Below are 24,272 nucleotides of genomic sequence, written 5' to 3' on the forward strand. Positions count from 1 at the left end.
AAAACAAGGGAAGAAATTCTGAAGAATGTTTGTTATAAAACAGCTTTGACTTGCATAGTATGGAAAAATACTATGGACGTGAAATGGTGGCAGAAACCTGCTTGTTTGCAAACATTTTTCTAAATTTCCTCCTTTGTGTTCAGCAGAACAAAGGAATTGATGCACATGATGCCAGAACAGTGGTATTTCGATTACATTCACTTCGTCTGCGATAAATAACACGAACGCGATCTCCTCCATTGCGACAAAACAGCGAGATTCAAGAAGTGTCCGACTTCAAAGGTCTTTTTTGACCCCTCCCCTTACTGCAGCCGCCTTCTCTCGGCTCCATTTCAGGCGAGGCAAGGCGCATCTCAAACAAGCCTTTTGAATCGCTCTCACGGTAACATTACTTTGATGTCATACACCGATCGGTATGCTCAGTGTTGCTTCAAGTCGAACACTAATATGTACACGTACAGGTGCCGGTCATATAATTAGAATATCATCAAAAAGTTAATTTATTTCACTAATTCCATTCAAAAAGTGAAACTTGTATATTATATTCATTCATTACACACAGACTGATATACTTCAAATGACTATTTCTTTTAATTTTGATGATTATAACTGACAACTAAGGAAAATCCCAAATTCAGTATCTCAGAAAATTAAAATATTGTGAAAAGGTTCAATATTGAAGACACCTGGTGCCACACTCTAATCAGCTAATTAACTCCAAACACCTGCAAAGGCCTTTAAATGGTCTCTCATTCTAGTTGTGTAGGCTACACAATTATGGGGAAGACTGCTGACTTGACAGTTGTCCAAAAGACGACCAAGCACAAGGAGGGCAAGATTGCAAAAGAGGCTGGCTGTTCACAGAGCTCTGTGTCCAAGCACATTAATAGAGAGGCGAAGGCAAGGAAAAGATGTGGTAGAAAAAAGTGTACAAGCAATAGGGATAACCGTACCCTGGAGAGGATTGTGAAACAAAAGTCATTCAAAAATGTGGGGGAGATTCACAAAGAGTGGACTGCAGCTGGAGTCAGTGCTTCAAGAACCACAACGCACAGATGAATGCAAGGCATGGGTTTCAGCTGTCGCATTGAACAACAGACAGCGTCAGAAGCGTCTCACCTGGGCTAAAGACAAAAAGGACTGGACTGCCGCTGAGTGGTCCAAAGTTATGTCCTCTGATGAGAGTAAATTTTGCATTTCCTTTGGAAATCAGGGTCCCAGAGTCTGGAGGAAGAGAGGAGAGACACATAATCCACATCGCTTGAGGTCCAGTGTAAAGTTTCCACAGTCAGTGATGGTTTGGGGATGTCATCTGCTGGTGTTGGTCCACTGTGTTTTCTGAGGTCCAAGGTCAATGCAGCTGTATACCAGGAAGTTTTAGAGCACTTCATGCTTCCTGCTGCTGACCAACTTTATGGAGATGCAGATTTCATTTTCCAACAGGACTTGACACCTGCACACAATGCCAAAGCTACCAGCACCTGGTTTAAGGACCATGGTATCCCTGTTCTTAATTGGCCAGCAAACTCGCCTGACCTTAACCCCATAGAAAATCTATGGGGTATTGTGAAGAGGAAGATGCGATATGCCAGACCCAAAAATGCAGAAGAGCTGAAGGCCACTATCAGAGCAACCTGGGCTCTCATAACACCTGAACAGTGCCACAGACTGATCGACTCCATCCCACGCCGCACTGCTGCAGTAATTCAGGCAAAAGGAGCCCCAACTAAGTATTGAGTGCTGTACATGCTCATACTTTTCATGTTCATACTTTTCAGTTGGCCAAGATTTCTAAAAATCCTTTCTTTGTATTGGTCTTAAGTAATATTCTAATTTTCAGATACTGAATTTGGGATTTTCCTTAGTTGTCAGTTATAATCATCAAAATTAAAAGAAATAAACATTTGAAATATATCAGTCTGTGTGTAAAGAATGAATATAATATACAAGTTTCACTTTTTGAATGGAATTAGTGAAATAAATCAACTTTTTGATGATATTCTAGTTATATGACCAGCACCTGTATTTGCATCGCTTTGACTTTTCTCTGTAGATCCCACCTTGTCACGCACCACCATTGGGCGATTACGTACAATGTCTGCATGTTATTGGTCAAACGTTCATTACCTTCATTAAGTATGAAAACAGGAAACCAAAGCCAAAACTTGGATATTTTAGGCAATGTAGAAATCCTGGCCAGGACGTGTCCTGGGAAAATGGCATGTTTGGTCACCCTAATTTTATTTCTATAGCACAACTAAACACAACAACAGTTGACCAATGTGCTTTACAGCAATTCAACATACAATATTTTATCAAAAAATATATATAAATAAATATATATATATATATATATATATATATATATATATATATATATATATATAAATAGGAAAATAAAAAATAAAAAGATAGGCCCCCTGCCCTGCACATTTTGTATGTCTCCCTAATCAGACACACCCAATTTAGTTCTTGCAGTCTCTACTAATGAGGTGATGAGTGGAATCAGGTGTGTTAGATAAAAGAGACATCCAAAAGGTGCAGGGCAGGGGGGCCTTCAGGCCAGGTTTGGGAAGCACTGTATTAAAGTAATCAAAACACATATACAAGATATATATACATACATGTATACATATATATAAAAATCAAACAAAAATATTATAAAGTTCACAAACTTTAAAAGTTCTCAAAGCTTTCTTATTCAAAGAGATTCTGATACTGCTAATACATATTTCAGTCAACAAAACCATAAAATTGGGTTTCTTATTGGTAAATTTACTCTTATGAATGTGAAATTTGGTCAAAAGTATAGGTAAATTAATCAAGTAAAAGTACTGTCCCTCTTGGTTAGAATAATCAGTAAAGGCGAAGAGTACATTTTCCCATAAGAGGGAAACTTAAGAAAAAGGTCTTAAAAACTGAATATTTTTATTTATAAATTTCTAAACCATACACCATAGTGTAACTGAATATGTAAAGTGTGAAAATAAGTGCAAGGCAGTTTCTTCATATTTATTACACACACACACACACACACACACACACACACACACACACACACATATATAGGACCGTGACTACATAATTCATCCTAATTTAAAAAAAAGTAAGTGGAAAAACTGATTTTGATATGAACTGATACTTACATTAATATAATATTAATTAATATAGTACATTAATTCCAACTGATTAACTTTTCATTGAATTTTAAAATCCTTAACCCAGTATACTGTTTTTTCTTCTTAGGCTTACTAGGAAGTCAGCATAAGACCTCACACAATACATGGCATCTTTTTCACTTTTTTATCTTTTATTTTTGTTAATGTGTAACCAAAGATATTTATTCATTAATTAATGTGTTTAGGCATTTAGAATTTATTCATTTATACATTTAGTCAAATGTTGACAATAGAATTATCTTTTTAATATTTGTAACATTTGTAAGTAAATATTGTTATTAGTATTAATATTATAAATATTTTGTTACATTTTATCAATACATTTTTCGAGTAAATTAAAGAGTCTATCACAATGTTCTGCATCTCTCCTTTCATCCCACTCCTTCAAGCATGACATGTCTTTCTTCAGTAGTTTAAGAAGAGGATCTGATTTGGTTGCAGCTCCTCTATCCCTGCCCCCTCCTCATGTTCTGCCTTCTGGGTAAGCTCAATAGAACTACAATCTTGCCATGGTTCATCATCAGGTAGTGAAGCAATGCAAACAGGGGGAAATGGAAGGCCTCTGACCCACCATCTCATCCATCAGAAAAAAACACAGCCAGGTTTCAGCAGTTTCACCTGACCCTGGATGTTTGCATTCCTAAGCCAAAAAAAAAAAGGTAAATGTATTTATTTTATTTTATTTGTTTAGTTAACAGGGACATTGTACATTAATAAAACATTTCTGTAAATGTACCAGAATTAAATCAATAGAATAAAACAAATAAAAACAAATACATAACACAATTTAAAAAAAATAAAATAAAAACCAATAGAAACAAATACAAACAATAGTACACTACAAACAATAGTCTGCTTCCTGACCTGGGGCCCAGGTCAGGAAGCAGACAGACTGGCTAAACCGACCGTCTGCTAGCCGCCTCCAGTCACAGGAGTCAATTAATTCTCAGCACATAGAGACTCTTTGACCTAGATATCACACTATAGAGACTGTGTCTGTTCCCCGGGCTAGAAAATACAAAAAAACGTCCAAACCAATTTAAAAACAACAATTTAACTGAGGTTCAACAAATAAAAAACAGATGTAATACGGATAAACAAATGATAAAGCTTGGCTTATTGAATATCAGGTCCCTTTCTACGAAAGCACTTTTTGTAAATAATATGATCACTGATCATAATCTAGATGCACTCTGTTTGACAGAAACCTGGCTAAAACCTGATGATTACATTATTTTAAATGAGTCTACACCCCAAGATTACTGTTATAAACATGAGCCACGTCCAAAAGGTAAAGGGGGAGGTGTTGCTTCAATTTATAACAATGTTTTCAGGATTTCTCAGAGGGCAGGCTTCAAGTATAACTCGTTTGAAGTATTGGTGCTTAATATAACATTATCCAGAGAAACAAATGTTAATGATAAATCCCCTGTGATGTTTGTACTGGCTACTGTATACAGGCCACCATGGCACCATACAGACTTTATTAAAGAGTTTGCTGATTTTACATCCGAGTTAGTGCTGGCTGCAGATAAAGTTTTAATTGTTGGTGATTTTAATATCCATGTTGATAATGAAAAAGATGCATTGGGATCAGCATTTATAGACATTCTGAACTCTATTGGGGTTAGACAACACGTCTCAGGACCTACCCATTGTCGAAATCATACTCTAGATTTAATACTGTCACATGGAATTGATGTTGATGGTGTTGAAATTATGCAGCCAAGCGATGATATCTCAGATCATTATTTAGTTTTGTGCAAACTTCATATAGCTAAAACTGTAAATTCCACTTCTTGTTACAAGAATGGTAGAACCATCACTTCTACCACAAAAGACTGCTTTGTAAGTAATCTTCCTGATGTATCCCAATTCCTTAGCATATCCAAAACCTCAGAACAACTTGATGATGTAACAGAAACTATGGAATCTCTCTTTTCTAGCATTTTAAATACAGTTGCTCCTTTACGCTTAAGGAAGGTTAAGGAAAACAGTCTGACACCATGGTGTAATGAGCACACTCGCACCCTAAAGAGAGCAGCCCGGAAAATGGAGCGCAGCTGGAGGAAAACAAAACTAGAAGTATTTCGTATTGCTTGAAGGGAAAGTAACCTATCTTACAGAAAAGCATTAAAAACTGCTAAATCTGATTACTTTTCGTCTCTTTTAGAAGAAAACAAACATAACCCCAGGTATTTATTCAATACAGTGGCTAAATTAACTAAAAATAAAGCATCAACAAGTGTTGACATTTCTCAACATCACAGCAGTAATGACTTTATGAACTACTTTACTCCTAAAGTCGATACTATTAGAGATAAAATTGTAACCATGCAGCCATCAGCTACAGTATCACATCAGACAGTGCACTATAGATCCCCTGAGGAACAGTTCCACTCATTCTCTACTATAGGAGAGGAAGAATTGTATAAACTTGTTAAATCATCTAAACCAACAACATGTATGTTAGACCCCATTCCATCTAAGCTCGTAAAAGAGGTGCTTCCAGAAGTCATAGATCCTCTTCTGACTATTATTAATTCATCATTGTTATTAGGTTATGTCCCAAAATCCTTCAAACTGGCTGTTATTAAGCCTCTCATCAAAAAAACCACAACCTGACCCCAAAGAACTAATTAATTATAGACCGATCTCGAATCTCCCTTTTCTTTCCAAGATACTAAAAAAAAGTTAGTATCCTCAGAATTATATTCCTTCTTAGAGAAAAATGGCATCTGTGAGGATTTCCAGTCAGGATTTAGACCGTATCATAGTACTGAGACTGCTCTCCTTAGAGTTACAAATGACCTGCTCTTATCATCTGATCGTGGTTGTATCTCTCTATTAGTGCTATTGGATCTTAGTGCTGGGTTCGACACTATTGACCACACTATTCTTTTGCATAGACTAGAACACTTTGTTGGCATTAATGGAAGTGCATAAGCATGGTTTAAATCGTACTTATATGACCGCCATCAATTCGTAGCAGTGAATGAAGAGGTATCATATCGATCACAAGTGCAGTATGGAGTACCGCAAGGCTCAGTACTAGGGCCGTTACTCTTCACGCTTTACATGTTACCCTTGGGAGATATCATCAGGAAACACGGTGTTAGCTTTCACTGTTATGCTGATGATACTCAGCTCTATATTTCATCGCGGCCTGGCGAAACATACCAATTTGAAAAAACTAACGGAATGCATAGTCGATATAAAAAACTGGATGACGAGTAATTTCTTACTGCTAAATTCTGAAAAAACAGAGGTGTTAATTATAGGGCCTAAAAGCTCTGTATGTAATGACCTAGAACCCTGTCTAAGCCTTGATGGCTGCTCTGTCAATTCTTCTTCATCAGTTAGGAACCTAGGTGTGCTATTTGATAGCAACCTTTCCTTAGAAAGCCATGTTTCTAGCATTTGTAAAACTGCATTTTTCCATCTCAAAAATATATCTAAATTACGGCCGATGCTCTCAATGTCAAATGCAGAAATGTTAATCCATGCGTTTATGACCTCAAGGTTAGACTATTGTAATGCTCTATTGGGTGGTTGTTCTGCACGCTTAGTAAACAAACTCCAGTTAGTCCAAAATGCAGCAGCTAGAGTTCTTACTAGAACCAGGAAGTATGATCATATTAGCCCGGTCCTGTCAACACTGCACTGGCTCCCTATCAAACATCGTATAGATTTTAAAATCTTGCTTATTACTTATAAAGCCCTGAATGGTTTAGCACCTCAGTATTTGAACGAGCTCTTGTTACATTATAGTCCTCCACGTCCGCTCCGTTCTCAAAACTCTGCGAATTTGATAATACCTAGAATATCAAAGTCAACTGCGGGCGGCAGATCCTTCTCCTATTTAGCGCCCAAACTCTGGAATAACCTACCTAACATTGTTCGGGACGCAGACACACTCTTGCAGTTTAAATCTAGATTAAAGACCCATCTCTTTAACCTGGCTTACACATAACATACTAATACACTTCTAATATCCAAATCCGTTAAAGGATTTTTAGGCTGCATTAATTAGGAAAACCGGAACCGGGAACACTTCCCATAACACCCAATGTACTTGCTACATCGTTAGAAGAATGGCATCTACACTCATATTACTCTGTTTCTGTCTTATTCCGAGGTCACCGTGGCCACCAGATCCAGTCTGTATCCAAGTCAGAGGGTCACTGCAGTCACCCGGATCCAGTATGTATCCAGCCCAGATGGTGGATCAGCACCTAGAAAGGACCTCTACAGCCCTGAAAGACAGCGGAGACCAGGACTAGAGCCCCAGAGACAGATCCCCTGTAAAGACCTTGTCTCAGACGACCACAGGAAACAGATGATTCTTCTGCACAACCTGACTTTGCTGCAGCCTGGAATTGAACTGCTGGTTTCGTCTGGTCAGAGGAGAACTGGCCCCCCAACTGAGCCTGGTTTCTCCCAAGGTTTTTTTCTCCATTCTGTCACTGATGGAGTTTTGGTTCCTTGCCGCTGTCGCCTCTGGCTTGCTTAGTTGGGGACACTTCATTTACAGCGATATCGTTGACTTGATTGCAAATTATTGCACAGATACCATTTAAACTATACTGAGCTGCATGATGACATCACTGATGAACTGCTTTTAACTGTCATTTTGTATTATTGACACAATTTACACACAATTAACCTAATTAATTTTCTTCAACTCAATCTACTCAATCTAAATCGCTTAAAAAACAATAAAAATTAAAAATAACATGACTTGACTTGACAGCCGGCAGATATATAAATCTAATGTTGACAAAGCTGAGTACTAATTAACCATTTCTTTAATTTAACCCTAAATAATTTGTATATATTTAGATCACTTATAGTTGTTGGATTAGTGTTCCATTCTCATGCAGCTTTAACAGAAAAAGCAGACTAAGATTACTTAGTCTAAGTGGTATAATACAGTCTCCTCTTAATGCACCTCTTGTAGAACAGTAAACAGTTGTTCTAATACTGACTAATGTTTATTAGATGGTTTTAGAGTCACTGAACTTGCCTGAGACCAGGTTGTTAAACAGTAAGTCATGTAAGAAATAACCATAGAATGCATATACATTTTAGCTGCCTCTAATGACATTTAATCTCTTGTAAACCTAAAATTAAAGAGACTGAACTTTACCTGCTTACAAACTTTTAAAACTGAGCTTTAAATGCAAGTTTAGAATCAATCAGTATTCCAGGGTATTTATATTGAGACACTACCTGAAGCATAACACCTGACATATAGAAAAACATACATACTTATAAAAAACATACATACTGTTTTGGACACATTTAGTTGCAAGCAATTCTCTTTTTGCCATGTCAACACATTAATCATAGGTGGCATAAATAGCATTAAAAATCCTATTAAAGATCTTAAGTTTGTAAAGCTGTCAATACTGACATGACATACAGCCAAGTATGGTGAGCCATACTCAGAATTTGTGCTCTGCATTTAACCCATCCAAAGTGCACACAAACAGCAGTGAGCACACAAACAGCAGTGAGCACACAAACAGCAGTGAGCACACACCCAGAGCAGTGGGCAGCCATTTATGCTGCGGCACTCAGGGAGCAGTTGGGGTTTTGGTGCCTTGCTCAAGGGCACCTCAGTCGTGGTATTGCCGGCCCAAGACTCAAACCCACAACCTTAGTGTTAGGAGTTAAACTCTCTAACCACTATGCCACAACTTCCCCGATAATACAAGTTAAGTCTAAAATGTCTAAAATGGTTGAGCTAATTATCAACATGATGTATTCTAGGAGAAAAGAAATGTAAAATATCAATTTTATAGAGTTGAGACACTATAGACATGGGACTGTACAAGGGTACAAGTACATCTTAGCTTAGCCTTGTTTTTATTTTTTTACTGTCCAGTGTTTTTTTGGCTTGTGCTGGTGTTACTTTACTGGACAGGTCCATTTTCTCCAGAATAGGTCTATAATCATAAAAATAGCATATGCATAACATGACAATTAAGATTACAAAAAAAAAAAAAACACTCCTTACATATCCTTAGAAATAAGACTAACACAGGGGTGGCCAATGTCAATCCTGGAGAGATGCTGTCCTGCAGAGTTTAGCTCCAACCCTAATCAATCGCACCTGAACAAACTTATCATGGTTTTAAGGGTTACTGGAAAGCTACAGGCAGCTGCATTTTTTATGAGGGTTGGAGCAAAACTGCAGGACTGGTCTAACCTGGTCTAACATGTCCTTGGCAGAACTTTTTCATTATGAAATGCCTTTAAGGCAAGAATGAGATTAATTTTGCTCAAAAAGAAGGAAGAAGACTGACTGCTACTCTTTAATTCTAAGATCTTACCTCCAACCATATAAGGCTGTATTTTTAGCTCCAGTGAAGAGATCAGAATGTTCTTGCCGGTCTAATAAATTTCTCTGTATTTTCCTTGCTTCCTATTTCTCCATTGTCTTGTCCTGACCCAGTTGGTGGCTACTTAATTTCCTATGAGAATGAATGAATGAATGATTGAATGAATGAATGTGTATGTATATTTATTTATCTGTGTATTTTATCTGTGTAAAATACGACTGGTGACCTGGTGGTGCGGAGTGATAGTTCTGGTGAAGTGAGTATCTATGTTCCCTTATTCCCCATGCCATTCAAAGTGCACTTCCAAATGAACATGACTTAACAGGCAGCGTTTTTGCACCTCATGAAACTGATTTCGTACAGGCTTCTGAGGGAGCGTAACGGTTTAATCATCTACAACAAAATAGAACTAGTTTTGGTGATAACTAAACGAATATTTAATTACTACAGCCATGGCCAAAAGTTTTGAAAATGACACAAATATTAATTTTTACAAAGCTGCTTTTTTTGTGATGGCAATTTGCATATACTCCAGCATGTTATGAAGAGTGATCAGATTATTTGCAATTAATTGCAAAGTCCCTCTTTGCCATGAAAATTAACTTAATCCCAAAAACATTTCCACTGCATTCCAGCCTTGCCACAAAAGGACCAGCTGACATCATGTCAGTGATTCTCTCATTAACACAGGTGAGACTGTTGATGAGGACAAGGCTAGACATCACTCTGTCATTCTGATTGAGTTAAGACTGGAAGCTTTAAAAGGAGGGTAGTGCTTGAAATCATTGTTCTTCATCTGTGGTTCCCTGCAAGGAAACGTACATTTATCATTGCTTTGCACAAAAAGGGATTTGCAGGAAAGGAGAATGCTGCTAGTAAGATTGCACCTAAATAAATAATTTATTGGATCATCAAGAACTTCAAGGGGAGAGGTTCAATTGCTGTGAAGAAGGCTTCAGGTTACCCAAGAGTCCAGCAAGCACCAGGACCACTCCTAAAGTTAATTCAGCTGTGGGATCAGGGCAACACCAGTGCAGAGCTTGCTCAAGAATGGCAGCAGGCAATTGTGAGTGCATCTGCATGCACAGTGAGGCGAAGACTTTTGGAGGATGGCCTGGTGTCAAGAAGGGCAGCAAAGAACCCACTGGGGCATCTGGGATAAAGCTTGTCTGGAGAAGAAAAGGTGAGCGCTACCATCAGTCCTGTGCCATGCCAACAGTAAAGCATCCTGAGACCATTCATGTATGGGGTTGCTTCACAGCCAAGGGAGTGATCTCACGCACAATTTTGCCAAAGAGCACAGCCATGAATAAAGATACAAAAAACTTCCTCTGAGAGCAACTTCTCCCAACCATCCAAGAACAGTTTGGTGATGAACAATACCTTTTCCAGCATGATGGAGCACCTTGCTATAAGACAAAAGTGATAACTAAGTGGCTCGGGGAACAAAACATCGAAATTTTGGGTCCATGGCTAGGAAAATCCCCAGACCTTAATCCCAGAACTTGTGGTCAATCCTCCAGAGGCAGGAGGACAAAAAAAATTAATAAAATAAAATAAAAAAACCCCACAAATTCTGACAAACTCCAGGCATTGATTATGCAAGAATGGCCTGCCATCAGTCAGGATGTAGCCCAGAAGTTGATTGACAGCATGCCAGGGCGAATTGCAAAGGTCTTGAAAAAGAAGGGTCAACACTGCAAATACTGAGTCTTTGCATAAACTTATTGTAATTGTCAATAAAAGCCTTTGACACTTATGGTTCAGTATACCATAGTAACAGCTGACAAAAAGATCTAAAAACACTGTAGCAGCAGACTTTGTGAAAATTAATATTTGTGTCATTCTCAAAACTTTTGGCCACGACTGTTTAATACTGATTTCTCGCTAGAACATCAAAAGTGCAAAAAGTTATTCAGAAACATACATTTACACACAAACTGACCACCAAACCCAATTTTCAGACACCAACTTTATTTTTTAGCTCAACCATCATGGAATGGAATGCACAGGATTGTGGGATATCAAAGGCAGCAAGGGATACATCACTGCCTTCAAAAATCGAACAGATGAAGTTATCTCATGAAGCTAACTTTGGAATCGGACGTGCCTTGATGCCATCCTACCTTGGAATGCTTCCTTCGTAGGCAGTATTTTAGAGTTTTCGGACGCAGCACATGCTCACTCCCTTCGGAATGGAATCTCACTTAAGATGCCAGAATACACTGTGAAGTCCACTTTACAGTCCACTTATGGTCGAATGGAACGCACCTTCAATTGCTGTTTATAGATAACACAGGAATGAATGAGAAGTGCTGTAAGATGAATCCCACCTGTTGCAAAAAGTCTGTGACTTATAAAAGTTCTCTCTTATAAAACAACATTTTGAAATTTTAAAAATCACTACTTCATCGGAATGGAATGGTACGAAACTCGATGACCTTTATGGCAGTCACTAGGCCACGCACACACTGCAACTAAATTCAGTTGTCACTTCACCTTTTACTCCTTAATCGTGTTCTGCACACACATAAGCTACGTTCACACTGTCAATTTTTGGAATTGACAACCGCATTTACTTACAGATGTGAGTCTCGAGATGACACGTACTTTGTCATGTACATGAGCAACTTCAATTACAGAATGCGGTAGTCACGCCTGAAAATAACCGTACTGTGTGTGAATGTAACCATATTAAAGGGTTTGTTCACCAAAAAATGAAAATTAGGCTGCATTTTACTCACCCCCGAGGCATCCTAGGTGTATATGACTTTCTTCTTTCAGACGAATCCAGTCGGAGTTATGTAAAAAATTGTCTTTAATCTTTCAAGCTGTTTAATGCCACTCAGCGGGTGTTGCATTGCTTCAGTCCAAAAGACGTGAAATAAAAAGCATCCTTCCATTAAAAAAGTGTCTCACACGACTCTGGGGGTGAACAAAGGCCTCCTGTAGCGAATTTATGCGTTTTTGTAAGAAAAATATCCATATTCAAAATGTAATAATCACTTGAAACTAGCTTGCGCTCACTGTTGTAAAACAGAAGCAGTTCCGGGAGCATGATGTATGGGGTCAGCGTTGCGCTTTATGCTAATTAAGAAATGCAACAGTTTGGATAAGAGACCATTTAATAACGTGAAAAAAGCATTTGACTGTGGAAAAAGCTGCTGCACACTGAAATAGATATACTGAAATATATTACTATGTCAAATATTTGTAAAGTCATGTAGCCTACACTCATGAACCTTTTATGCTTAAAGCTTTACCTGAGTGAATTATGTTTTCATACTTAATTTTTAGCTTTTTTTTTTTTTTTGCTTTTTGCCTGTTGGATACCATAAAAATTAATATTAATTCAACATCTCACCGTTCTGCCACTTTTACCTTTGATATTATATCAGTGATTAACAATTAAGTATTGACTCGGAAGAATGCGGACATCTTTTTTGTTGGAAACTATGTTGAATCATAATTGCGGAGCTTCATTGATCATGGCATTTTTATAGTCGTGGTGAACGCACTAAACTCAGTCAACATACTCAGAGTTGAATAATAGCAGAATACCAGTAAGCTGACTAGTGTAAAACTTAATAAAGATCAATGAGAGGGGGTGTCTCCAGATACAGTACTGGAGCTCTGCTGCACCAAGCAGGTGGCCCGTGCCATCGCATCTGTGGTTAAACCTTTTGGGGATCAAGGAGAAGGAAAGATCTTTACTCCTTGAGGCTCCGCTCTCGTCACTGGACTTTTTGGTATCGCCATTGAGACAGTGGTCCAGAAGTTCAGGGAGGTGAAGGTAAGATAAGCAGCATTTAAGTGATTCATCCTCCATAGTGGTCAGGGTCCTTTAACCTCCTCTTCTGATCCTGTAGCTACCCCTATCTGGAGACAGTCAAAAGGCGAGTGTGGATGCCTATGCACCACCTCAGAAAAGCCAGGACTCGAGGCAGCGATCTTGCAAGAACTTAAGAAGGATCTTAGGGAAGTGATCTTGGCCAATATGACTATCTTCCCAACTGCAATCTCAAAAGTAGGTTTGGAGGTCCATGTCTGACAGTAATGGCTTTAGTGTGCTTTTGAAGAGGCACTTACAACTTGTGTAGGCAAGCTGTTACTTTACTTCTTTTTTTTTTTTCTTTTAAGTTTGTACAACTTGTGTATTTCTGTTGCTATAAAAACAATACTACACCACACAACACTATAAAAAAAAAAAAAATTAAAACAAAATAGACAATTTAATTTTTTTTTTATTATTTTGACCAAATGGATTGATTTTACATATTTGTAACTTAAATATTTGTTTTTATTTTGCTTTATTTGTTTTTTATCTGTGCTCTTTTTTCAACTGTAGTATTCGGCGACTTTTGAGGTTTGAATTGAGGATTGTCAGTTGCTTCAAGAAGCCTATGTTGGGCCTGATCCTCTCCCCTCTGTGACATGGTCAATGGCATCCTCCACCATCATGTCATGGTGAATCATCAGGTATGCCAGAACAAGTGTGGCAGAGCGACTGAGACCCTTTTTGCATGCCAACACCTTATCTGTGGAAATAAAAATAGAAAGACACTCAAAACAAAGTAACTCCTAGACTTATCACTGTAGGACACTTGATAAATGACAAGCAAATAAATGGTGTGTGTGCATCAGCTCTTACTCTCTGGGTTACTCAGGGCCTGGTGGATGAACTGTGCAGCTGGGAAGAAGTACTCGCTGATGTTAAACGAGCATTTGTCTACTGCAGGCACATCATAATAATTGAGGCTCCTGCCTTGGTAATATGTCAATCCTGTATTGACCTTTCCTTTTAGGCTTTTCTTGCTTGGAATTTCAAACAAGACCTTCAAGCTCTTCTCCACAGCCGCAGCATTCAGGATGTGGGTAATACCCATCCCTTTCAGTTTGGCTCAGTTTCTTGCTGTCTCTCTGCACAAGGACACAACAGTCTAGATTAGTCTTTCACTTTAAGGGGATACACAATGTAAAATTATAAAACAACTCTGACAGTGAGAGAAATATGACTGCTGTTTGATTCCTGTTCATACTGTATTATATGTCATATGTGGCAGTCAATGTGTTGTAGACTTACTCATTTCCAATGAAGACATTGGGCCAGACCTCAGTGACAGGTGTGCAGGCCAATGTATATTCATCCAGGCGATCCTGAAGTTGAAGGACGCTTTGAGAGACATGACTTTCTAACACTGAAAGTTCTTTTGTCACCTGAGGTTCTGGTTTAGGTATGCTTGGACCTGGCTCACACAATGGTTCTGGAACAGGCTGTGCAACAGGGTCCTCTTCGTTTTTTGTTTCATCTTTGTTGATCTGTTTTCTTAGCTGTAGTTTCCGCTGTGTTACGAGGTTTGAATTGAGGGTTATCAGCTGCTTCAAGAAGTCCCTGTTTGGCCTGATCCATCTCTTGTCTATGACGTGGTCGATGGCATCCTCCAACAACATTTCATGGTGGATCATCAGGTATGCCAGAAAAAATGTGGCAGAGCGGCTGACGCCATCCATGCAGTGCACTAACAACTTATCTGAGAAAAAAAGAAAAGAAAGACATTCAAAACAAATTCATCCAAACACAGTTTGTCACTAGGATAAATGATGGATGATAAATTGTGTATGTGTGTCAGCTCTTACTTCCTGTGTTACTCAGGGCCTTGTGGATGAATTCCGAAGCTGGGAATAAGTCATTGTTGACGTCAAACCTGTGATCAACCATTACAAGCACACCACAGTAAGTGATGTTCATTTCTTGGTAATATTCCGCCTTTATATCGATCTTTCCTTGTAGATATTCCTTGTATGCCACAGTGTTCAGGATGTGAGTAATACCCATCTCCTTCAGTTTGACTCGGTCCATTGCTGTCTCTCTGCACAAGAACACAACAAACTAGATTAGTCTTTCATTAAATAGGATTTACAGTGAGGAATTAAAAAACAATATGAAAGAAGTGTGTTGACTTACTCATTTCCAATGAAGACACTGGGCCACACCTCGGTGACAGGTGTCCATTGCACTCTACATTTGCACATGCGACGCTCCAGTTGGAAAATGTTTAAAGGGAAATTGTTATGTAACATTGACAGCTCTGTTGTCACTTGAGTTTCTGTTTTCACTTGAGGTTCAGGACCATTTGGACCTGCGACACACAACGGTTCTTCATCAGCCAGATCCACTTCATCTTCTGCTTCAGGATCTGGGACACACGATGGCTCTGGATCAGGCTGCGCTGGGATCCCAATAGGCTCCACTCTGTTTTTCTGGAAGGATTTTTTCCACAGCCTTCCATCTTCTTTGGAAGAATGCACAGATTTTGCTGTTCTTCCTCACTTATTTTCAGATAAAAGAAGAAAAGCAAATAATAAGCTATTAAAAACACCTCTAACAACAGATGAAACACATATATATACTACACATATTCCAAATTCCACATTTTTGTTTGCATCTCACCTTTAATGTATTTCAAATGGTCTGTTGACATTCACCTGTTGGGCTTGCCTTCTCATTTGTTGCAGGAGAAATATTCATGCCACCCTGATCATTTCCATTCTCTGAGATGGTGCTGCTGATGTCAGCCTTCAGGTGCACATCTCTCTTTTGTGTGGACTCTGTTGTCACTTGAGTTTTTTGAGTTTCTGTTGTCACTTGAGGTTTAGGACCACTTGGGCCTGCAACACACAATTGCTCTGCATCAACCAGATCCACTTGAAGTTTTGGTTGAGGACCTGGTACACACGATGGCTCTGGAACAGGCTGTGCTGAGATCCCAGTAGGCTCCACGCTGTTTTTCTGAAAGGGTTTTTTCACAGTCTTCCATGTTCTTCGGAAGAATGCAGAGGTCTTGTTGCTCTTCCTCACTTTAGTATTTTCCGATAAAAGAAGAAAAACAAATAAGAAGCTATTAGAAACACCTCTAACCACAGTTTAAACATGAATAATTAGTCTAACTTGTAAGATTGTGCTAATGTTGTGCTGTCTGAATACATATTGAGTACATGCAGTTGTTATTAGTGGATAATATATATATATATATATATATATATATATATATATATATATATATATATATATATATATATATATATATATATATAAACTACACTTATTCCACATTTTACCACATTTCAAATGGTCTGTTGACATTCACCTGTTGGGCTTGCCTTCTCATTGGTTGCAGGAGAAATATTCATGCCACCCTGATCATTTCCATTCTCTGAGATGGTGCTGCTGATGTCAGCCTTCAGGTGCACATCTCTCATTTGTGTGGACATGATGTCTGATGTACTCTATAGTACTGTCAGATATTGTTGTCAAACTGTATCTGATATTATCAGATGTACAGTTGTCAAACTTTTTCTGATACACACTGACAACAGACAGTGTGTATAAACTGTTTTTCTAAACACTGAATATAGCTGAATATAACACTGAACACTAGCTGTATAGTCTGGCGTCTGTAAACAGTATTCGTAGACTTTCGCTTAGACTCGCGGCTTTGTTCTTTGCTCTATGACTCCTCGACTCGGCTCGGATTATCACTGAACCTGGAAACCGAAGATGGTGCGAGTGCTCGGCTCCTTTTAAGCAGTCTGTTTTATGACGTAGAGTGCTCAGCTCCTTTTAAGCAGTCTGTTCTATGACGTAATCAAACGGCTAGTCTCGTTGTAGTTCCACAGTTGCCATAGAAACGGAATGTTTACTACAAACGGCGGAGACACCGATTGCGCGAATGATCTGTCAGTGGTTGATTTCAAACACATTACCGCTTTACTTGGTTTACACATATTTCTAAGAAAATAGATTTTACGCTAAAAAACGTTAAGCTTCGTTCGTCTTTGGAACACAATTTAAGATATTTTGGATGAAAACCGGTAGGCTTGAGACTGTCCCATAGACTGCCAATTAAGTAACACTGTCAAGGTCCAGGAAAGTATGAAAAGCATCGTCAGAAAGAATAGTCCATCTGCCATCAGTGATTCAACTGTAACGTTATGAAGTGACGAGAATACTTTTTGTACACAATGAAAACAAAAATAACAACTTAATTCAACAATTTTGGGCCTGACACGAAGAACCATATAAGTCCAATTTTTGAATAATACATTTTTTTTTTAATTTGGACTCTGAATATTATATTACTTTTTTTTTTTTACTTGAAGATAGATAACAAAAGCTTCCCAATTCTAATGAGATAGGATTTTTTAGTATCAATCTTAAAAATAAAAAGTTAGAGTAATTTACATTTCTGGAATGTGGAAGAACAGTATAAGTCCAATTAATCATATCAATTTAAACCACTGGAGATTTGATTCCTTTATCTTAGTTTTAATACAGTAACAGAACCTTAAAGAAAATATTAAGCATTTCTTTCTTTCAATTTCTTTTATTTTTTGCCAACGTAAATCACAGAACAAAAGAGCGGACAATACGGTACGAACAATGAACAATACATAGGCCTACTTATAGTACAGAAAATAAACGTCAGTACAAACAAACCGTACATACTTACAATAAACAATACCATACAAACAATAAACAGTAATAACGGTAAACAATACATATTTACAATACAGACATACATCATCTTCATTCCATGCTGGTTCCATATGCTAGTTTACCATATACGTCTTCCTTTTTTTGGTTCTAAATAAAAATAAATAAATACCTATATATTCCTATTATACAACATAAGATAAGGCATACAAGATAAGCTACAACTACTTTTATGTTTAATTTCACACAATATACACAATATATCCCACCTTACCCTGCACATGACCTACACACACCAGGCTACTCTTCACATTCTAATGTCCCATAAAATGCTTGGGCCTCCGCTGGCATGTAGGCTAGCATTTTCATAAGGTCACAGTGCTTCTCCTTCTTGATGGGCAGAGGGTCCTCGTAAGCACGAGCATACGTGGTGGAGAACAAGGGAGCTGGAGGTGGTTGATTCTTCCTCTGTTTGGTGATCAGCCAATGCTTCCATCCCTCGTAGAGGCTGTGGCTCCCTTTTGTGTGGACACACCATGGATCAGTAGCTGAAATCATGATTCAACAAGAAGTTCAATAAAGATTCTTCTTTCACGCACATATCCCCAACACTGTTAATCTCAGAAAACCAGTTTAGTTTTAGTCTAGTTCTTTAGTTTTTTACCTGTCACTTTCAACCACATCATGGATGTGATTAGGAAGCCAGGTGGATGCTTTAATGTTGCATCAGGGAGCTGCCTGAAGTCCGCACATTTCATCTCAGTTACTTTAAATGGATGCAGCTGCCTGGCTCCACGGATCATCTCGGCGACATCGCTGGGGGTGTGGAGTGTGGACACCTTACGCCTCTTGTCCAGCGTGGCAAATGAACGGTCACAGGGAAGGAAGGAGTGACCAGACACCATGAACTTCTGCTCTATCTTACTGAAGTACCCTCTAGATACGAGTAGGGCCATGAGGTTTAGGACTCGCCAGTTGTTGTTCTGCCCACAGCATCGGTCACTATAGATGATGAGCTTCCGTTCCTTTGCCTGGACTAGGGGAGCGAAAGATGTTTCTGCCCACTTCAAAAGACAGCTTGCCACCTCGATGGAACCTCTGAGAGCAACGCCCTCATGCCAGAGGCACATTGTAGGAGGTTTGTCAGTGCCCATCTCCTGGATACAGAGGTTGTAGTTGGCCAGCTGCCGTTGATAGTACACGTTGAAGTGTGTCAGGTTTGGCGTGAACACTACCCCCTGCATGTCAATACAAATGACATGGCAGTCATCATTGGCTTTGGCCCACTCTGTGTCAGCCTGCAACTGGGTGTACGCTTTTTCGGCTTTCCGGTGGTGAAGCTCACTCTCGGCTGTGATCTTCAACCTTTCTCCATCTGTTGTAGCAGCTACTAATGAGAACAGGGCGTCACATTTTGCACAAGTATCACTTCTTGGCTGCCCAAATCTGAGGTTTTGCTGCTTGAAGATCTCCCCTATAGAGCCAGAACTTGGGGCAGTGGATGCTGGATTGCTAAAACATGGGGCGCGGCTCTGCTGCTGACCCAGTGTCTTCACCTGTCTGTATCGTCGTGTCCCTGTGATTTTTTTGTTGTTTTAAAAGTGATTGAGGCCTGCATTCTCTTTGTGGCAAAATGAAGTTCCGCGTATGGCATGTTACTTTTGGCGGCTGTGTCCTTCTTCAGTGGTTTAAATCGCCGAAGTATGGCGTTTATATGGAAATGCCGGAATCCTTACCTCTACGCGGGACCAGCTGTTGTCACTCAGATACACAAGCATACTGGAGGACTCTGGTCTGGAGCTGCAGGTTAGTATCCGCCGCAACGCAACAACATCGGACCGCGAAAAGGGACATTAAGAAAAGAGGCTCAGAGGAGGAGTTGATAGAAAAGACTGATGGATGCCGCGGCCGTAGAACCTCCGCTACCGGTAATTAACCTTCCTCTAATGTGTCGCTCTGTGAGCAACAAGTGCAACTGTTCGCTAAAGTACAATATGATAATGATTTCCCGACAGAGTAATCCTCATCTGTTTTACGGAAGCTGGTTGAAAGATAGAACGCATACCCAAACGTGCCGGGTTATACCACTTATGCGGGCTGATCGAGACATTAATGCCGTCTCGGAAATCTATTGGTGGTGGTTGTGTTTCTATATGGATGGACACACAGCTGGGCTACTCAGTCCACCGTCCGGGAACGTGTGTGCACACATGACTACGAAATCTTTGTTGTCTCATTTCGCCCTTTTATCCCCTAGGGAGTTGGAACAGATCACGAATGCATATTGCCATATGTACCTGGGCCGTATTTTTGTGGGAGCTTCAGCCCGGATAGCAGAGAGCTACACCACCGCCCTGTCCCGTGCATCAGTCACCCCGTCCCTGTTACTCGGGGATTTAATTCCTGTGACCTGTCCTGATCATCTACACACTTTTAACAATCATATGTGGGACTGTCCCCCACCCGCCTGGCACGTAACCCTAGATAGTGCTATGGCAACATACTAGACGCTTATAATCCCATCTGACATGCCTTGGGAAATCACCAGAAATGTCGGCCGACCTACTCCAAGTTTAACATGGAATAAGCTATAAAACCACTGATTAAGTATTAAAGATCTGGACTGAGTCTGTTTGGAGAGTTTTGAGGCTGGAGACATTGCATTTTCTTAACCTCATGTGACACACCTCATGACTACGTGATTTGACATCCTATTTGTTTGTTTAATGCATAAAATCACGCGAACTCATTGTTAAATTTTTTTTTATGGATCTAGTGAAACGTGAGAAAACAACATGCTTTTAAATGGTAATATTTTGTTTTTCACGAAAAAAAGAAGCGAACTAGATCAAAACTGAGTAAAGCCAACATAGAATATAGGATAAAGTCAATTGTCCGTATTTCGCATTGCAAAGAAAGCATTTTGTGATTAATGTAAACTAAGCACAAACCACTGTCACACTCCCTCCATCTTTTGCAAATGATCTATTCTTTTTTCAGAAAAAATTAGTTTAGGCTGACGTGGATAGGGGTTGTAGGTCCATTTTCGTTTATTATACTTATGAACATGAGATTATAGCCAGCCTGTCCAGTATTAGCCCCCGGGGGCCAGATGTCCTGTGATGTGGGGAAGTGTTAAAGAAATGTTTTCCTGAGTCATTGTGCTGGATGATTCCAGTAACTTTTATTTCCTTAACATGCCTCTTATGGAAAATGTCCTATATTGTGCCTATTCCGAAAACCTGACCACGGAATTAGAAGATTTCAGTCCCATTGCGTCTTCCACTTTGGAAATGAGAGGAGTTATAAGCAAACATATTCCAGCATCAGTTCTAACAGCAGATGATTATCACCAGTTTGCTTTCAAAATTATGAATGAGGACCCGCACGCAACTGTCTATGTTTCACACGCTGGCAAAGCCTTCCAGTCTGATCTCCTGCTCGGGCCAATGTATCGATTTTACATCTGCCTTACACAATGAACCTTGCTGGCAAGGCAATCGCTGTAAATGATTATGCGCTTCCTCTCTGATCGCCCTCAACAGGTTCTGGTTACTATACTCTATCGACATCACTTATCTTGGGCGCCCCGCAAGCGACTATTCTTCTCCATTACTCTTCTCCATTTATACCAAATTCCCGGAAAAATCCGTTTGGTTCAGTATGCAGATGATATGCCCTGGTTGCTTTATTAATCGAGTGGGGGACATAGTTTTTGGAGAGGAACTTATATAGCGCACATGTGGTCCACTCCTCCAGAAATGGTGCGATGAAATTTCTTAGAGATAAATCAAAACAAAGTTGTCTTTTATCAAAGACCCTGTGCAGCCCCTTATATTAGGGACAATTGTAGAGGTAGTAGAAAGTTTCAATACACTTACATTGATTCTAATCGAAAATTGCAGTGTAACTAGACTCAGTTTTTAAAACTGAAAAACACTTTAACCAACGTCTCCATCCTGCGGCAACTCAACTGCCTTTAGAGTGGAGCAGCACATGTGGGAAGTTATAAATAACCTGATAGATAGTGGCGAATGGTAATTTAACTTAACAACTGTAGAGAAAGAAACCTCGCTTCAAATCATAGGGACAAATTCAGAAACAATCAGTTCCATGTACGAGGAATTCTCAGGGAGAAAAAGCTTTTAAAATACAGTCCGATCCACTCATCCAACAATAGGGAGTTGAACTCCTTCCCATCTGTGGCCAGAATCGTTACCAGAGATTATCGATAGGCAAATCGTAATTATCTTTATGCATTTATCCCGACAATTGGACATAGCACGTCTTTAATGTATGTGGTAACTAATTGCTATTGCGCGTACTGGCAATTTGCCCTGAAATGAGTGGTGTTAGTCCGTCAAGATGTTTTTGGTTGTTGTTGGTTTACCTTGTCTTTATGTTTCCTTGGGTACAATAAAATGAAATGAAATGAAAGTGTTTTTCCTTGTACAGGTGGACTGGGGCAGGTTTAAATCATGGCTCAGGTACGCCCGCTCCTCCACCTGCCTTCAGCCGTGGTAGTGGTTTCGGTGGCGTGGGAAGCTCAGATGGTTCTTCAATCCGCCTTTCACTGCAGGATGAATGCTATTAGGCGTTATACAACACAACTTCATGAAGGAACTATAATAAACCATGGCTGGTCTGTTTTGTACATATTGTTTATGTGACATAAAAAATGTAATATAATTGTAAAGTTTTCCTCTACCCTTAATTTTGTTTTTCACAAACAATCATTAAGGAATGTTTAGCATTAAGCTATTCGTAGAAAACCAGTAACTGATTAACCCTGTCTTTTCCTCCCTCTTATCCCCCTGACATGAGAGATTTATGCTATTTTTGCTGGAACAAATATAAACGCAACATCGGACTCATTTTTCATGCACACCTTTTGGTTTCAGACCTGAATGATTGGTCTGAATTTGTTCTTACATGGAAACGACAACTGGACGATTAATTGTGTGCATTTAGCATACAAATGTTCCGTGAGAGAATACAGACGGATGCTTACAGTAATCCGCAAACCCGCCTCACGCCCGTTCTTCTCCGCCCCGCGGTCACCCTCGTCAGCGTCCTGCTCGCCTCCAATGCCTGGCCCCGCATCCCAATGGAAATCCCGGATCATACATTCCTTTTGCAAGCACTTTTGCCTCTATATTGATCTCAATTTGGTCAAAATTGTTTCCTGACTCAACACAGTGAGACTGAATCCTAACCATTACAGTTTTGTGCAGGCTGGCAATTATAGGGTGCAAGGCACCCCGACGCCCTCCAGCCGTCCATTGCCCCAATTAGATCAGGGAATCTGCAAGAACTGACTGCATTGTGCCTAGTCTTTACAAAAACAGGAACGAGAGCATGATCAAGTGATAAACCTGTTCGTCTACATTTAAAGTTATTCCTCTAATAGACCTGACTTCTGTTTCCTCTCATACTGGTTGAATAACAAGATAGTATACTGTTATAATATTTTACTGTACAATTGAATGCTGCTCTTAAATTAAAATCATGCATGTAATTAAAAGTTACTACGGAAAGCGAGGCGGTAAACTGGCATGTAGTCGACTGTTGCAGATTTGAAAGACTGACATAAATGTGAGCTTACAAACACAAGTCTTTGGTCCATGTTCATTGCCTGAAGGTGACTTCCTCTTGAGTATTCTCAGATGTCAGGGCCCACGTGGTCGGCTGCGAGTGCTAAGAAGTAAAAGCATATTGAAATGCACATGTGCAGCCTGATTTGAAGGTCTAGCAGTATTCACTTTAACTTCACGTGTTGTAGCCATGGCCTACATTGTAATGCATTGAGCGCTAATGTAACTCGTCGAGTGAAGTTGCTTAAGATAGCATGGCTCCAACCAATTGATATCCTGGCCTGACAGCTACAACTGCTGTTAAGAGCTGGAGTTTTCTGTGTCTGTTAGGCTGTCCGTGCATTCTCACGCCTTTGCCCTTAACAGAAACCAAAAGTCACCATTTGCGTTTTGGTTTTTGTTGAGACTATAAACACAATAGAGCGTATGTAGTCAGCTATTAAAGGGGCTTTCACTTAAATTATGTCATAGACCCTCCTGGTTCGTTCCCAAACCCGTAAGACAAGCATTCATCTCGGTTACTAGCTTAAGAATATATAATCAGCATACAGTCCGAGATCATTTTCACAGTTTTTTTATTGATGAAATGTATGTACAGACTTAAGTGGGTGACTACTGTCCCACGGTCCAAAAGTTTAATTACATCTTTCATTAAGTC

The 24,272-nt window shown here is 39.5% G+C and overlaps 2 protein-coding genes across 2 annotated transcripts; both read right to left on the reverse strand.

Annotated features, from left to right (window-relative positions):
* Positions 1 to 14,117: 14,117 nt before the first annotated feature.
* On the reverse strand, positions 14,118 to 17,067 carry LOC122140787 (dual specificity phosphatase 29-like). Its single transcript, XM_042745755.1, has 6 exons — positions 16,675 to 17,067; positions 16,013 to 16,384; positions 15,492 to 15,856; positions 15,164 to 15,396; positions 14,610 to 15,057; positions 14,118 to 14,446 (listed from the first exon to the last, which is right to left on the reverse strand). The coding sequence occupies exons 3-6, from the start codon at positions 15,605 to 15,607 to the stop codon at positions 14,428 to 14,430; spliced, it is 816 nt and encodes a 271-aa protein (XP_042601689.1). The 5' UTR covers positions 15,608 to 15,856; positions 16,013 to 16,384; positions 16,675 to 17,067; the 3' UTR covers positions 14,118 to 14,427.
* Positions 17,068 to 18,058: 991 nt separating this feature from the next.
* LOC109083583 lies at positions 18,059 to 23,145 on the reverse strand. The gene is made up of 3 exons (XM_042747006.1): positions 23,046 to 23,145; positions 18,685 to 19,410; positions 18,059 to 18,568 (listed from the first exon to the last, which is right to left on the reverse strand). The coding sequence occupies exons 1-3, from the start codon at positions 23,143 to 23,145 to the stop codon at positions 18,321 to 18,323; spliced, it is 1,074 nt and encodes a 357-aa protein (XP_042602940.1). The 3' UTR covers positions 18,059 to 18,320.
* Between the last annotated feature and the right edge of the window lie 1,127 nt (positions 23,146 to 24,272).

This window comes from Cyprinus carpio, chromosome A4 (genome assembly GCF_018340385.1).
Source record: "Cyprinus carpio isolate SPL01 chromosome A4, ASM1834038v1, whole genome shotgun sequence".
Classification (NCBI taxonomy): Eukaryota; Metazoa; Chordata; class Actinopteri; order Cypriniformes; family Cyprinidae; genus Cyprinus; species Cyprinus carpio.